The sequence below is a fragment of the Stigmatopora nigra genome, chromosome 11 (genome assembly GCF_051989575.1).
Source record: "Stigmatopora nigra isolate UIUO_SnigA chromosome 11, RoL_Snig_1.1, whole genome shotgun sequence".
Classification (NCBI taxonomy): Eukaryota; Metazoa; Chordata; class Actinopteri; order Syngnathiformes; family Syngnathidae; genus Stigmatopora; species Stigmatopora nigra.
In genome coordinates, this window is record NC_135518.1 from 7,729,653 (window position 1) to 7,745,841 (window position 16,189).

At 36.3% G+C, this 16,189-nt stretch overlaps 1 protein-coding gene and 1 long non-coding RNA gene across 2 annotated transcripts in view; both read left to right on the plus strand.

Annotated features, from left to right (window-relative positions):
* Positions 1-8,522, plus strand: part of lrp1bb (low density lipoprotein receptor-related protein 1Bb) — a 142,231-nt gene extending 133,709 nt beyond the window's left edge. The window contains exons 86-92 of the mRNA XM_077728593.1: positions 585-689; positions 2,499-2,612; positions 4,139-4,215; positions 4,427-4,517; positions 4,999-5,149; positions 5,962-6,036; positions 6,868-8,522. Of these exons, the coding sequence (XP_077584719.1) occupies positions 585-689; positions 2,499-2,612; positions 4,139-4,215; positions 4,427-4,517; positions 4,999-5,149; positions 5,962-6,036; positions 6,868-7,008 (754 nt within the window). The 3' untranslated portion in view covers positions 7,009-8,522. The remainder of the gene's footprint in view (positions 1-584; positions 690-2,498; positions 2,613-4,138; positions 4,216-4,426; positions 4,518-4,998; positions 5,150-5,961; positions 6,037-6,867) is intronic.
* A 1,223-nt stretch (positions 8,523-9,745) lies between these two features.
* The window catches only part of LOC144204703 (uncharacterized), a 33,002-nt gene continuing 26,558 nt past the window's right edge, over positions 9,746-16,189 (plus strand). The window contains exon 1 of the long non-coding RNA XR_013327949.1: positions 9,746-9,953. This is a non-coding gene — a long non-coding RNA (uncharacterized LOC144204703). The remainder of the gene's footprint in view (positions 9,954-16,189) is intronic.

Genomic DNA, 16,189 nt, shown 5'->3' on the forward strand with positions numbered 1-16,189 from the left:
TTGTGTGTTGTGCCTGAAGGCTGTATTTGCATAATTGAGGCGTTTTTCAAATCCCATGTGTACAATGCATGAATAGTGCTGCATTGAGATGAAGTAACTCGACTTACAATCCTATGACTCTGTGCGTATCCCGCGCACCCTTCCTTGCCAAGTTTTAGAATTTCACAAATCAAAAAAAAAAAAATTGTAGGACGACCGTTCCGTTCTCGACAAACTTTTAATCGTAAAACAGGTGCTATTTCATATTAGTTTTTTGACTTGTGATGAAGCATTGGCAGTTGTACTACAATTTTTTTGTCAGAAATTCAGGCTACATTTGCAACCATTTTCAATAATCAAAAACCTAATTCACTGGTAAATCTTTTATCCTCGCGGTCACTCACCATTTTTTATGATAACTTACTGTTATTTTACGTTTGGTGACTTATGTGTAGATATTTTTTACGTATTTTTTGTCATTTATTTTCTTAACTGAACAGTTTTTTTTCTTGTGGGTAGAAAGTAAATTTCGTCCTACAAACTCTAATTTATAGCATGTTGTGTATTCCACTCATTGTCATAAAAATGCATTATTTTGTCTCCAGTTGCACAAATGGGCGAATTGCACCAAGCTGCCAACTGTGTGATGGATATTGCTACAATGGAGGCACCTGTCACCTGGACCCTGACACCAACCTGCCTTTCTGTCAGTAAGTCACTATATCATTGCAGCAGAGACACATTGTGATTATTCTCAGCTTCACTGACTCCTAGCACGTGCAAATAGAGCTTTATTTTATCCCAGTAAGCCTGACTTGAGGAGCAAAACTAAGAAAATCACACAGGCAACTCCACAAACCCAGAGAGGACAAGTAATGTTCCAATGTGACACAATCCTTAAACCTAAGTCTTGTTTGATGTCGCGTGCGGAGGCCATGGCACAGCATGGAGCTAGCTGTATGCCAGAGCGCCATCTTACGCTGTGACATGTCGCTGTGGCTTAAGGCGTTTAAAAAAAAAAAAAAAAAAAGTGGAATCATGTTCATAGCTTTCCATTTGGAGCGTATCACAACAGTCCTCATTGCATTAAAGAGCTTGTGTCAGGTTTCTATGAGGATTTAGAAGTTTGTTCTGACTAAAAATAATAAATGAAGGGGGATATGTGTCACTCATTGAACACGACAACCCTGCGGAAGGAAAAAGTGCGGTAACTTCTCCAAGCATGGCCTGTAGATTAATATCACCTGAGCTGTATAATGGCATGCAGTGCTTTGTTCAAAATTTCTTCAAGGGGGAAATTGGAAATCTTTTCTTCTACAGCCAACGCGCTGCATTTTTAACTGCCCATTTTCCGGCCTTAGCTAGATTGAAATTTCTACTCATCTCCCAAATTGGAGTGGATAGAATCAATTTCTATGCAAATCATTCTCTCCTATTGGATGGGGTCAATAGATCTGATCATTATTTTTTCCTTAAAGGAACAGAAGATGCGCGTGAAGATATATGTAGAACATGATCAAGAATATTTAGTCCTACATAATAAAAGACAGTGGTTATTTTTACACAAACTGTCTTTACTTAACAAATTTACCACTGCACACTCTTATATATACTTCTCCTCATTATTAATATACTAATTGTGACAGTTTATTGGCTAAAAGCAACAAACAAATGCATGTGTTACATAAATTAGTGTGAGTTTTAAAAGTTTCAAACATCTACAAGACCAGAAATTGATCTGAACATGATTGGATAAAGTTCTTCCGAACCAGAATAGGTTGATGTGAAACTTTAGTTTCTTATTTTAGATTTCCATTTTCACAGCGTGCGATTATAACTCAGCAGGTATTAATCCACGGCCGGCTCACCGTGTCATTTTTCACAAAGACTAATATTCCATATGTTGGCAGCTGTGATTTATAATCATGGAAAAGGTCCTCAATTTAGGCTGCATTTGGATTAGTCTAGAATTCAATGACTTCTAAACCTATTCACAACCCTTCCTTCCTGAGTCAAGGTTCCACTCACTCCTACATTCACACTACCGCTCACATTTTAATCACAAGAGCGTCACTCGTGCAGTTGAGGTCTCGCTTCCTCCTCCTTCTATATTCAACTGCAATATATTATGTGAATTATGCTGATCCAGAATTATCATTGAGGGACATTTGCGACAATTCATTTATTAATGCTTACTTTTCCATGTAATGCTTCAAGTGAACTTGAAGAATATTTACAGCTGTGTCAAAAGCATATAAATATATGTACTTCCAGAATTAATTCAACTTATCGCAGTATTGTTTGGGAAAATGTTGATTATATTGCATTAAGAATTATGGATGTCCATTCTCTCTTGTTGATTCCACATTGTCAAAACACCTGGGTGAGCACCAGTCTTGTCCAATATTTATTCCGCTACATATTGACGGTTCTACTTTAAGAGGCTGTGCACGCATCACACAAAGCGGCAGGTCAACAGTGTCAGGCCGTTTGATCACTTGGAACGCAATGTTTTGCAGCTGCACATCAGGGTTCAAGAACCAACGTTGCGATGAGCTGGCCAACCCGTGCGATTACTTCTGTCAGAATGAGGGGATGTGCACATTAACAGCGCTTAACAAACCCCGTTGCAAGTAGGTCACCTCGTATCCGGAGCCCCCGTCACCCACTTTGTTGACGCCTCACTCAAATCCATCAGGCTCCCATTATTGTACAGTACATTGTCCAGGAAATGGGCCCATACACCATCTTCAAGTTGTAACTACTTATGTAACAAGTGCTTGAAATACCGTAGGAAGGATGATTACATAGTCTAAATGATTACTGCCTGTCCTTGTTTTGAGTGAGCGTCCACTCAAGATGCAGTACGGCACAAATGGTAATCTTGTCGAGTGTTCTGATTAGTTAGCAAGAAATCGACTTTTGTAGTGGCCACAAATGGTTTGGTCCCAAAGTATTTTGTGAAAAATTATAAAAATGAATGGCATGCTTTGGCAAATACCAAATTCCAAAATAAAACATTTTATTTAGTCTTTTTTTCCCTTTCAAAATAAGTTCACCCTGACAATTATTAACTACTAGTTGACCCTGTAGCAGGAATAACCAATTGTAATACTGTGACATGATTTCAAGCTCAGTGTATAACATCTTTATACAAAGGAATGATTATAAATTCAATCTAATGGTTGTGCACGTCTGATCTGAAATCACTAGAAAGGTTTATTTGGCTTTATACTATTAAAAAAGAATGAAAACAAATATCCTCAGTGATCTACAGTCCAACATCATCATTGGGGACTTGAAAAAAATGTATAGCCTTTCATTTCTAACTAATCTAAGAGAAAAAATATATACATAACACACTATACATAACAAACTGCAATACACACATACATTACAACTTTTAACAGCACTATACTGCTAATGCAGCATTATTTGATATATTTTGCACCAACCCTCATTTATTCCAAACTCTACCGGGCTTGTCAAGTTAAGCCAATGGCACTTGTTACATGATCAGTTCCTGCCTGACTCTCCTGGCCCTTACTGTCACTTGTTCACCCATCTCATGGAGCATAAAAACCCTCGGGGTGGGCGAACTCCAATCTGGCATCATGCGCTCATCGGGCTGCATTTAGCAACACGCATGACAGTGAGCTCAATACAAGGATCTCTTACAAGCGATATCAGCATGTCATGTTTTTTTTTCTTTCTCTCTCCTCCTAATGAAGCCCATTCTTTGTATATTTGGGAGAATGTCAATGCTCTGTTTAGGTTCATGTTGCTGTCCTATAAGCGGTAATTAATACGACCGAATGTAATTAGCAATGATTCATACATGCTTTCATTATCAGGTTGCACCTTCCCGATTCGTTCATGCTTTACGAGTCCATCTGCGCCAGTTGTGTGAAATTACATACTACCTTCCCTGTTACAAGGCCATACATCATACGCCAGCGGAACACGGATAATGCAAAGACTTGTTGTGCCGCTATCATCTTTTCATTACTTTTCTATCCACAAGATATGTAATCAACATCAATAACATGCATGCGCATTTTGCGCTTTCTCCAGATATTGGTTTAAACATTTTTTTTCTTCTTATCCAATGGCTAAGCACATTACTGTTGTTGTTTAAATGGTATGTTCTTCTCACCAGGTGTTCTACCAACTGGGCTGGAACTCAGTGTGAGAGACCTGCACCCAAAAGCAGCAGATCAGACAATACAAGTGGAGGTTAGTTCTTCAAAATTGACATTGCGATCACTGCATTTTTTGGTCATTTATTGTATTAGTTGTGTTATTTTTTTAAATATTTACAGTATGCTGTATTCATGCTTTCCTGGTGCTTTGAAAACAATATCAGGATGGCATTTGCACAATTATTAGCAAAATGGTCATGAAAAAATCCACGTTTGTGTTCATTTATCGTTCATCTCTCTCCTAGGGAGCATAGCAATTATTGTTCCTCTGGTTCTGCTGGTCATCTTGATCGTGATGGTGGTTGCAGGTATTTACATCTGCAGACGGAAACAAAGGTTGGTGGCAAATCTCTCCATTTTCTACACCAATTACGTTTTGTAAAGCCAGAGAAAACCCACATAAGATTTAAACTCGTCAGAACAACGTCGGAACTGCAAGGCAGCAATGCCAAATTTCACTGTGATTCGTAGCACAAATCTAGGGATGGAAATTAGAGCTTTGTCCAAACTGAACATGATTTTATTTTCTGGGAACATCATAATCCATTAAACCCTGGATTGCTGTTCAGCTTTTCAGTTATTAATGCAAAGCATGGCAGTTGGGTTTGTTGGACACTTTGTAAAACTATGCAACAGGATGCAATAGTGGTAAGTAGGCCTGCCTTACGGTTAAGAAGTCACTACCCTTTAATTGGCTCAAACAAGTCCAAGCTGACCCTACAGTATAAGTGCTACAGAAAATGATGTAACATTTTAATCAAGTAACATTTCAGTCATTGCATCATTTAAATATTCTTTGACACAACAATGCCTTCAGGGGGAAACGTGTCCAAAGGCAACCCATGACAAATGGAGGGATCAACGTAGAGATCGGGAACCCTTCGTACAACATGTACGAAGTGGACCATGACAACCATGCCGATGCAGGCAGTCTACTACGACCTAGTTTCACGCTGGACCCTCATAAGGTAGGATCAGATAACTAAAGAGTAGTTCAATTTTTTTTTTGTTTTTTACATTGTAGTTGTTTTTTATGCAGTAGTGTGTCTACTATCGTATATTAGCAATAGGCTAGCATGCAAAAATGAAATTCATTTTGCATTGTTGTGCGAAAAATGTATCATTTTCTTTGTGTGTTACATTTAGGTAGTGTAGTAAACAACATCCCATTAGCTGCCATTGACACCATTAGAAACCAATTAACTTTTCAACTTATAGACCTCAAGGGTTTGCCACGGTGAAACAGTCGATTGCCATCTGTTAAAACTGGGAGGGATGGCAGCAATCAGGCTCTGTCAGCCTTTCCAAGTTCAAATGGATTGGATGTCTACCAATATCAGGTTTTTTTCTGCAGGTTTTAAGAAACAAAAAACAAAAATTGAGGTTTAATTTAGGTAAAAGTACAAGTCCAGTACAAAAAGGTATTTTCAATGAATAAATGAATACCCATCTCAGGACTTAATGACTATGATGAGCATACATAATAACACACATTTATTTACTTTTAATTCAGCTCAATTTATAACCTGTTTACCAGATTTCAATGAATAAATGAATACACATCTCAGGACTTAATGCATATGATGAGCATGCATAATAACACATTTATTTACTTTCAATGTATCTTAATTTATTACCTCTTTACTAGATTTCCTCTCTCCTCCTCTTTCAAACTCAATTTCTCTGTAGTCTTATGCATGTTTTTAATCAGTAACAAACAGGTTCTTTTTTCGGAGGCGAGCTTTGCATGTTAAGTGTTGCTGCTTGCTCATGTTTGCAGGGCTGGTGTGTCAAATCCAGTGACCCTCACAACGTGGGTGTCAATTCGGTACCCAAAGAGGTAATCCCTGGACAGGTGAATTTCTCAAACCTCACTATGAGTTTGCCTGATAAGGAGATGAATCACCGTTGTATAGAATGTAAGCAATCCATGGGCGGGTTCCTGTAATGTTTTGTGTGTCATCTTAAATGTGATTGGTGGTGTCCAGTGCTTCTAACATCAGATGAAAAGTCAATATTGATGATTAATATCATCAACATTGAGTGCTTATGGATTTCAAATAATGCATGCATGACTTGTATGGTAACAGAACAAGTATCTTGCATGTACTCTTGATTCCTCTGTACTTTTTTTCACCTATTCAACTTTGATTTCAATTACTTTAAAGAATGATTGCTTTAGTATACCTTTTGTGTATTAATAGATGGCACTTCTGTTGACTTAGTACATTTGCTCACATATTATTAACTGTCAAATATTGACATTTTGTCATGGAAATTGTATTATTTTAAAGTTAGCAATATGCTTCTTCTGACAGCACTCTTGTTGCCGTAGCAATGTTTTTAGGCTGATTGTCATGCTGTTATCCTCACCGGTGTGCCGTCTTTTCATCCCAAATTTTACAGTCCATGGCACTGTTCATTGGAGCGTTAAAGTCGCCCAGTGCCCTTTGCACACACAAAAAAATAGCCCTAAAACACAATGTTTCCACCTCCATGTTTGGGAAAGGTGTTGGTGTTCTTTGGGTAAGAATTATGTCGGGATCACTGATTTCTTTTTTTTAACTGTAGAATGGTTCATGGACTTGGAATTTGTGAGTAAATGTACAGAAGATCAACTCCATTTCCTCCATTGTATGTCTTATTAATAGCATTTTCTAACTGTTTTTGTTTCTCCTTAACACAGCCTATGAATTACACCAACCCAATGTATGCAAAGATGTATATGGACGGACAAAACTGTCGGAAGCCGCTCATCAGTATCGACGAGAGAAGAGATCTACTCCCAAAGAAATTCGAGGGGATTATTCATGAAACCGCCGCATAGCCTACTTGAGTCCTTCTACCTGTCTTTTCATTATTTTTATTTGTAATCACAGCAACCATGTATGATACAAAGGCGGTCAAACAACAACTCTCTACCAAGCCTTTAGGTCATATCAGCATTACGTTGCTGGGTGTAATTCTCAACGCTATTTTCACATTGCTTTCTAATGTGTGTTTGAAGGTAGGTTACGCAACCCTATACAGAATGACACTCAAGCCTCTTAAGTGCAAAAAAATGTAATCACACCATGTTACTGTTTGCTCACATTTCACAATGTTTCGAGCTATACCATCTGTTTCGTATGAAAGTGGATTGCTGCCACACTAGGGGAGGTAAAAAAATCCAGTTTTAACATGAGGACTTATTAGTTCGAAAGGGATTTGTTTGACTGCCACGGTTGGAAGAAATTAACAATATTTTTTTTATCCATCCTGCGTCAATTATACCTATTTTTCTGTTAAAATGTTAACATTTTCACCTTAGAAAGGTGTTTACATAATGTGTCAGGTTAAAAAAATGTGAAGCCGTGATGTAATTTGAAAATAGACCATGTCTAGTCATATAAGTTATCATATTATAACGTGAAAACGTGTCTTAACTTGATAATTTTAGTCAAAAATTTAAGTAAAGTTGTGGTTGATTCCCGTTTGTTTCTTAAGAATCAATTCTAAGAAGCTATGCTACTCTTTTATCTTATACAAAAATAAATTTATAAATAAATAAAGGCTGCATGTTCAAAAAGGTTTAATATTTAAAATGGACACAGTGACATCATCCATAAGGAATTGCTCTGTTTCATTTTGCTTAATGCGCAAGTGAAGCTCATCATATATTAATGGAATAGCTTATCGTGTTAAAAAGAGTAAAATGAGATATTGAATTTTTTTTTCCAGGCGTGGCAGTAATTCATATTATCCATAGATGAGTGAATCAAGCGGAATGGTTCATTGTTTATGGGATGTTCTTTTGCAACACTATAGCTAAAAATAAATTAAAAAAGAGGAAAAAAAAAACTTTAGCACTCCACGTTTTGTCCTGATCTGATGAATCTGTTATTTGGATTTCCAGTGAAGGGCATATCGTGTTTTAAATTCTCTACCATGTTCAAGGACTTGAAACATAATCATCCATGTTAAGATTATAGTATGCTGTATAATAATGAGGTTTCTTTATTTGAAAGAGACTGAAGCCCACCTTGAATGTTTTCCGATCAGATCCTGTACTGTATGCTGAGAGGACAAAATGCTGAATATCATATTTTTCTAAATGTCATGTATCAACAGGTTGGCCAATGATGAACACAGATGGAATTTTACCAAGAGGTTAGTTCAAGTATAGATATCGCATCGGTTACTTTCCAAAAACAGGAGGATAAATATAAAGACTTTTTATAATTTTATATTTGATTTGTATGTGGTTTGACTGCTATGTATTTTGACAAAATGTATTAAATGTAAGTAATTTTTTATATATAAAATGTAAATCATTATTGAATAAAAGGGGGTTTATTTCCATATGGCAGTTCTTTCTTCTCACCCCTAAATGCTCATTAGTTAATATTAGGAAGGATACAATACAAATCTCAATGAACAAAGCGTTTTCCTTCCTCACATATTCTCAACACATCTCTCACATCCACGGTCACCATAGCAACCAGACAGAAGCCTGCCCTTTCTTTATCTGCAGTGGCCCAAAACGGCAGAACACACAGACCTCAATGTGCAGTACAGCACAATACTACTTGAGGGGTTTTCAAATCGGTGGTCTTGCATTTTTGTTGACGTTTCAATTGTATAAGATGTCAAGTATCTGAGTAGCTTCATGCTTGGCTTTTACTTTTCGGCCAAAGCGTACCTGTATGTAGTCAGCTTTGCTCTTATTGGATACACAACTGTAATTTAAGCTTGTCCACTAGTCAATTTAAATACACGGCAAGCATGTCTTTACATTTTGTGGATTATGGATTTATATATATATATATATATATATATATATATATATATATATATATATATATATATATATATATATATATATATATATATATATATATATATATATATATATATATATATATATATATATATATATATATATATATATATATATATATATATATATATATATATATATATATATATATATATATATATATATATATATATATATATATATATATATATATATATATATATATATATATATATATATATATATATATATATATATATATATATATATATATATATATATATATACTTCTGTAATACATTTATTTATTTATTAACTTACATATTACCTATATATTTGTCTAAAATGCCTTTCCTATATCTGCATTCTCACACTCTTGCTACTGTGACAATGAAACTTCCCAAATACGGGATGAATAAAGTTATCCAATTCAATTCAATCCAAATGGGGAAACTTTCCATGTGAGTATTGCCTGTTAACAAACATTTTCTATTTTCAAAAAAGGTTGCTCAAACAGTAGGCATTATTTCAGAAAATATATATCAAAGTGTGGAAAAAGTTTGTAGTGTATCTTTAATGTATTTACATGTTTTGTGTTGTATTTTTTGTTTTGTTTGTTAGATTTTTCACATGCCCATTGTTTTCCTGTTTCACCCACCATGCGTCTCAGCCTATTTGCTGCCTCGTGAGTCACCCATGTGTTTCCTATATCTCATTAACCCAGTCTGTGTATTTCATTTCCCTTTGCTTGTGCATGCATTTCTGCACGTCTGAGCCTTGCCCTTTACTATTTGATTGTCTCACTTTTGTTTTACATTTGTATTTTTAGATCCCCTGCCTAGTGTTTGCACTTTGTTTTTAGGGTCTGTTTAATCAACTATTTTGAGTCACCACCATCTTATCTGGCCTCCCTGTTTTCCTACAATTGGGTCCATCCTCTTTTTTCATGCCTGCTCTCCTGCACTTCATCCCAGGTATTGTTTCTTTTTCTTTATTATTCCACAGTTTGTGAGGCTTTAAAAAAATGTTAGAAACTTAGTGTTAGAACTTGTGCTGTTTTAATAATGCTGAGATTAAATTAATGACTTTTGATCTAATTTATCCATAAACATAATGCATTTAAAGTGAGCATGTAGAAATTCATTCATCTCCAGAGGACTTATCCTCACAAGTGTTATTGATGCTTCCTTGCAGAATGTAAATCCCAAACATTTAATCTCACCGCTGGCATTGTTCTTTGATTGTATGACTTTCAAACATTTTGAAAGTTTCCGCTATCCTTAGAAAACCTGAAAAATGTAAATCCCAAGCCTTTTTAATACTTATCTCATTCAACAAAGCTGCTTAGCAAAGAGTGAATCTTGTGCTCTAAAAATGTTAGTCAATAAGTCCTTGTATTTACATGCAAAAGTGTAGGATGTTGTGCGTCCTTGCAAACCCTGACTAATGGCTGGATTAATGGGGGGGAAATAGGCTGAATTGTAATCCCCGTGGTGGATGCGAAACTTCCTTTGAGCGCCACCAATAAATCTGGAGGATGGGTTACTCTTTCTTTAACAGCATTTATAATTTGTCTATTCTTCTTTTGCTCCTTGTACATTGCTTAATATTACGTCCCTGACAGAAATGGTGACTGGAACCAAACAGAATAGTCTAAAACCACAATATTCTTCATTTGTAAGGACTCTTAAATTCCAGGAGTGGAGTTTGTGGAATCGTTAGGTTATTGGAAATATGAGCGCTGACGGACGGTCAAAGGAAGTATTTGGTCAAAAGATATAATACTAATTTAGTTCCAGTCTATGTATGACCTTTAGGTACTTTCAGTCTTAAATCACAGGCTTAACTGAGCATGTATAAATGCATGCACTTCTGATCTTATGGGATTTATAAGAGGCATGTTAAAGCTCACATATTACGTGTTATGATTCATGAATATACTTTCGTCTAACCTGTCTGTGTCACCATGACAACATACAGTGTTAGCCAGGATTCACTGCCCTTTGTAAGACTGATATTGAAGATAAAGACAGTGATTCTGCACTCGGATTGAGGGAAAATATAACACAATTTCCTGTTCACATTTCGCCCTGCAATATAACGTGCTTGAGATTAGAGGAAGTAGATATGCAAAGCTAGGACTTGTTGGTTCACAACATGTTGGAAGCGTAAGGTGAATCTGTGCATTCAAAGAAAACTGGCTTTTATTTGTTAGTGTTTCAGTGTAGTGATCATGATTTAAACTATATTTGAATGCAAAACTCAATTATCAAAACATTGTCTTGGTCATTTATCATACTATCTGACTATCCTTAGATTATGATGAAACAATATTATCCCTCCTAAGCATTATTATTTCAGAACGATCCTTAACAAAGACCAGTGTAGTCATTTTTCCCTTTTTAAACATTATTTTATACTGATAACCAATATTTTGTATTTCACATAGTCGAGGTTAATGTCGTATATTGTGTATATGGCGAAAAATTACTATAATATCAGATTGGGTCATGAGCAGAACAGTTTTAGTGGTATTAGAATGATATCTGAGGTGTGGCAGAAGCCATTAATTCACAGAAAGCTCGTGTTGTGTCATTTTGTTTGACAAATTAAGTGAAGTTCAGTGAGCCAAAGCTTTTTTTCTTTACTCTCTATGTAAATATTCTTGACAGCATGCACAAGCACAAAGTCTTGCCAGCCCACTTTTTTAAAATAAAAAGAGCAGCATAGCGTGCTCTAAGTCAATAAAGCCAGGTGGCATAAAACGTCATCACTAAATCAATTATAAAACTGGGTTTCCTTGCTCAGCTGTACATTTCATTTACATAGTCTTGATTTTGTAAAGATTGCGTCTTCTGAAACAATTGCATGCCAGAGACTATAATTAGCAAAATATTGTTTTGTTTACTTTTTTTTTTCGGTTGAATATATGATTCATGTACTTACTCCCTAGTTGTTTTATGGACCATTTTAGCAGTTATCCCATTTCACAAATTAGCGATAATAATAGAAACGTGCCAAGTGTGTTGGAAAAAAGAGGACGTTTCAAACCATTTGCCATTAAACACATGCCACGCTCAGCATGATCTGACACATTTAAATCAATGACATCATGCTGCTCTGCCGAGTTTGTAAACGCACGCAGCATCTGAATTTCCCAATTCACACTATGTATTTGTACACAAGGATCACGGCAGGGATTAAACAAATAATGATTATATCACTTCAACTGAAAAGTTTTCTGTTAGATTATTTTATTTTGTGCACCACTGGGCACAAATGTTTAACACACCCCATTTAATTGTGATTACTTGAACGTGGCGTGGCTTCTTTCTTAACATTGTATCCTGTATTAAAGGAGATTTATTCTTTTAATAGACACTTGAGTTGTAAACGATAGTCAGAAATCAATTAATTTGATTGATGGATGGATTGAAAGGTAGGTTTGGCCGTTTTTATGATTGTGATTCTCCACAAATTTGAACAAGAAGAAAATACTTTCAAATATCTTTGCACTATTGGGAAGCTTGTCAAAAGTCCAAGGAGGACAGCTGAAATGGTCTTACATTCAATAGTACAATCTCAAGCAGTTGAGGGAAGTTTAAGCGCAGCCTGAAATGTGAATGAAAAGGCTATGAGCCGAATAGTTAATGATTTTTATGGAAATAACCATTGGATCCTGGAGGGGGACGCGCGTCTTCTGCGCCCACAAATGGAATCGTGATCAGATTTTTTTATTGAGAGTATCAATTAATCATCTGTACTTCAATTTTTAAGCAACCAAAGGCATGTGTGGACCATTTGAAAAATCTAGAAAATAACTATCCTGGGATGAACTCCCCATTGGTGCAGGTTTAAATGATTCTAACTGGAATGAATGATTAGATATTTTAGGTCTGTAGAACTTGTATAGCAAGCCTTATAAGCCATTAAGTAGTACTAGTAAAGATATTGCATTATGAAAGGCACTGGTTAGCCCTACTAAATATATAATTGTCCAAAGCTATTAAATGATATATCCCAAAAGACCATCATGAAACTGCAGGTTATAATTAACAAGGCAGTATGGGAATGAGAATTGAGAGATTCTAATGACGGACTCCTGGTAATCAATAGTGTAGATTGGTCTGATTTCTAAGTTATTTTGTTTTTGATTTAAATTGAGTATGGTGTTTGCTTTAGAGCCTTCAAATTTATATTAAAGCTTGATGCCATGCAGGCGTTATTGGCTCTTTTTGCCTGCTGCTTTCCACTCTGCTGATTTGACTGACCCAGAACGAAGCACTTTCAGCAGCCTTTGAAAGTATTTGTTTTTTTGCGTGTTTTTTTTTCACTCTAGGAATCAATAATGTTCAGACAAGCCCTCAAATGATTCCTCAGACTATTAGTACTGGGTGTTACTCAGTTTTCCAAATGGACTGCTTTGTTGACCTTAATGAGGACAAGCTTTATGGAAAATGGAGGACTGGCTGGTTGGACCATTGCTTCTCAGGACTGTTTTCCCCCACTCATTAAGAATTTTTTTCGGTAAATAACTATAATTATTTTAGGAGGTTTGTGTGAGGAGATAAATTGGGGTGATTAGAAAGTTGAATTTCTTTCAAAAAAGACCATTATCACTAGTTCTTTGGAGCACTGTGGAATACAACTACTACAACAACATACTACGTGATAAATGCACACTGTCAGTTGAAAGTTAACTTGATCATCTTTGTAAATAATGCTGCTCATTAGATTGAGTAAAGGGTCTTCAACATATCCTCTGGTGATCTGTTCAATTCTCTGAATGTAGCAAGGGTTGAAATATTAATGGTCTTTTGAGCTCAAGAGAACTAAAGTACTTAAACTGTAACAATTTGGACTTTTTCCCTTTTCCTTTTGGTTTCATTTTCTTACATTCCCCCGCCTCATGCCCAGAGTTGCCTGGATAGGCTTCAGCACCCCCTGCGACCCTTGTAGTTCAAAAAATGAATGAATAAATGATTAGCACATTCATCATTTTTCCACACTCACATGGAGATTTGCATCTGGTTGCTGTAGAGCAACTTGTTCACCAAGCTGCTCTACTTGTAATTCTACCCAAGCGCATGGGAGCAAACGAGAGTGAACAGACTTGTAACCCCCTTCAGAGCCATTGGGGCTGGCTCATAACAGTCACTGTACCTTGCAGCGGTAGATGACCCGTTGAAAGGACGATGCATTCACAAATCACTGTGGCGTGACCACCAATGTCACGTTTCTGCAGAGGATACACCGGCCGGCCATTCCCTCGGTGTGTTTATGTGTGTTCAACACAAGAATAAACAGGGGAGAAAACGTGCCGTGAGACCTTTGTCGGAACAGTGTTGCCGTGGCACATTCATATTGCGACGAAATCGCCATTGCCAGCCGTTCATAGTCATTGCAATCAACCATCTTAATAGCTTTTCACTGCAATAATAAATTGTATACCAAAGGACACAGAGAGACTAAATTATGGAGTAATGCAATACCTAAATAGCCCAACTTAGCCCTACTTTTGTACCATGAAAAATGATTGTGGTTGTTCATAAGTAGCAATTTCTTTACTTAAGGCTGCAAATATAGTAAAAGTTCAGCGTGATAGATCCCAAACTAATACAGACTCCTGATATAAATGCAAAAATGTGCAGTATATCTGTCTGGAACTCGCGAAAGCCGTTCTCCAGCAACTAATGTCTTTCTAGATTGAATATGCAGTTCCTCTGAGCACAAATCTTCATATAAGTAATTGGAACAATACTTAATTTCTAGAGAGATACACTATAAATTTCATCCATGTCCAATACTGTTTATGCGGAAATGATAAGTCGAACTTAAATAATGATGTTACATCGGTAACGGAAATAGATTGGATTTATTTATTTGTTTTCATTTCAAGTTCAAACAAATGCATGAGTCCAAAATAAGCAAGAGTCTGTTCAATTGCATTAAGCTTGCCCTCTAGCTGTGGCACTGATGGCACGCTTCAAGATAACATGTCCCCTCGCCTTGTCCAGCCAAATCCCTTCATCAATGTTCCTCACATCAGGCTGCTAGGGAGGGATCCAGGTCAAAGCCTTGTTAGATCACAATCTCAGTCAATTTACACAGATGGGCGGCTTAAAGCGATACAATCAACAACCTCCTGGCACAACAGCATGGACGGCTAATTAATTAACTTAGCCTTTTGGGTCTCAAAAGGACATTTTATGTCACCATCATAAAAGGCTTGGCCGTAGAACTTCTGGAATTTGTAAACGATGAAATAGAATAGTCCTCCAAAATGTCCTGAATGAAGACAAACCATCAGTAAAGTTGCGTGTGGCTCCGTGCCATAGATCTGCATTAGAAAGTGGACTGACTTAAAGAATGTGAATGGACACTCTCATTGCCATACATCATTCAAATTCAGAGCTATCCCCAACAAGTAAAGAATGAAGAATGTGATCTCCCAATTTTGTATATTTCTCTTCATTCATACTGCCTCAAGTGCATCATCTGTTAACATGTTACTATTCCTTTTTAAACAACTATAACCTGAACACACTTGGGGAAACAATTGCCACATAGCTGAGGGTGAAACTTGGTAATTACTTTGTCCATTTAATCATTAGCCATTGAACCATTTGTCAAAACACCACAGGCGGATGTAATAAGATTCATACATATCGTCAGGACTGTGAAATTCCATCTCTATGTGCATATTTTTCTTCTAAAAACAATTATATTACGGAAAATATCCCATGGGTTGATTGAATTTTAACTGTATTTGATCTGCAAGCTTATTGTAAGAAAATATGGGGTGGCAAGTCCATAATATTGTCGCACATTCTGGGTGTCTTTGGTCTTTTAGTAAGTTACCACTATGATCAAATAGGAGGAGATTACAAAGGCTACGGTGTGCCAAATGCATCGCTTGACGTGCATGAATATGCATACGTTAAAGCAACTGTTATCCAGTGAGCCAATCAGACAGTGCTTATCTCTTATATGTGGAGTCATTTGCTATGCTATCTCTACTGATGCTCTTGAACGAGGACATTAAGGCAACCATTTGGGCCTGGCGAAAATCGATTATTTGAATAACTCTAGGACATTTAAGGAGTTGAGATATCATGTTTAATTTATGAGAAGGTATAGAAATTGTGCATTGTATAGGATTGTATAAAACATTGAGTTTTTAATGGACGTATAAAGATGCAATGTTTCT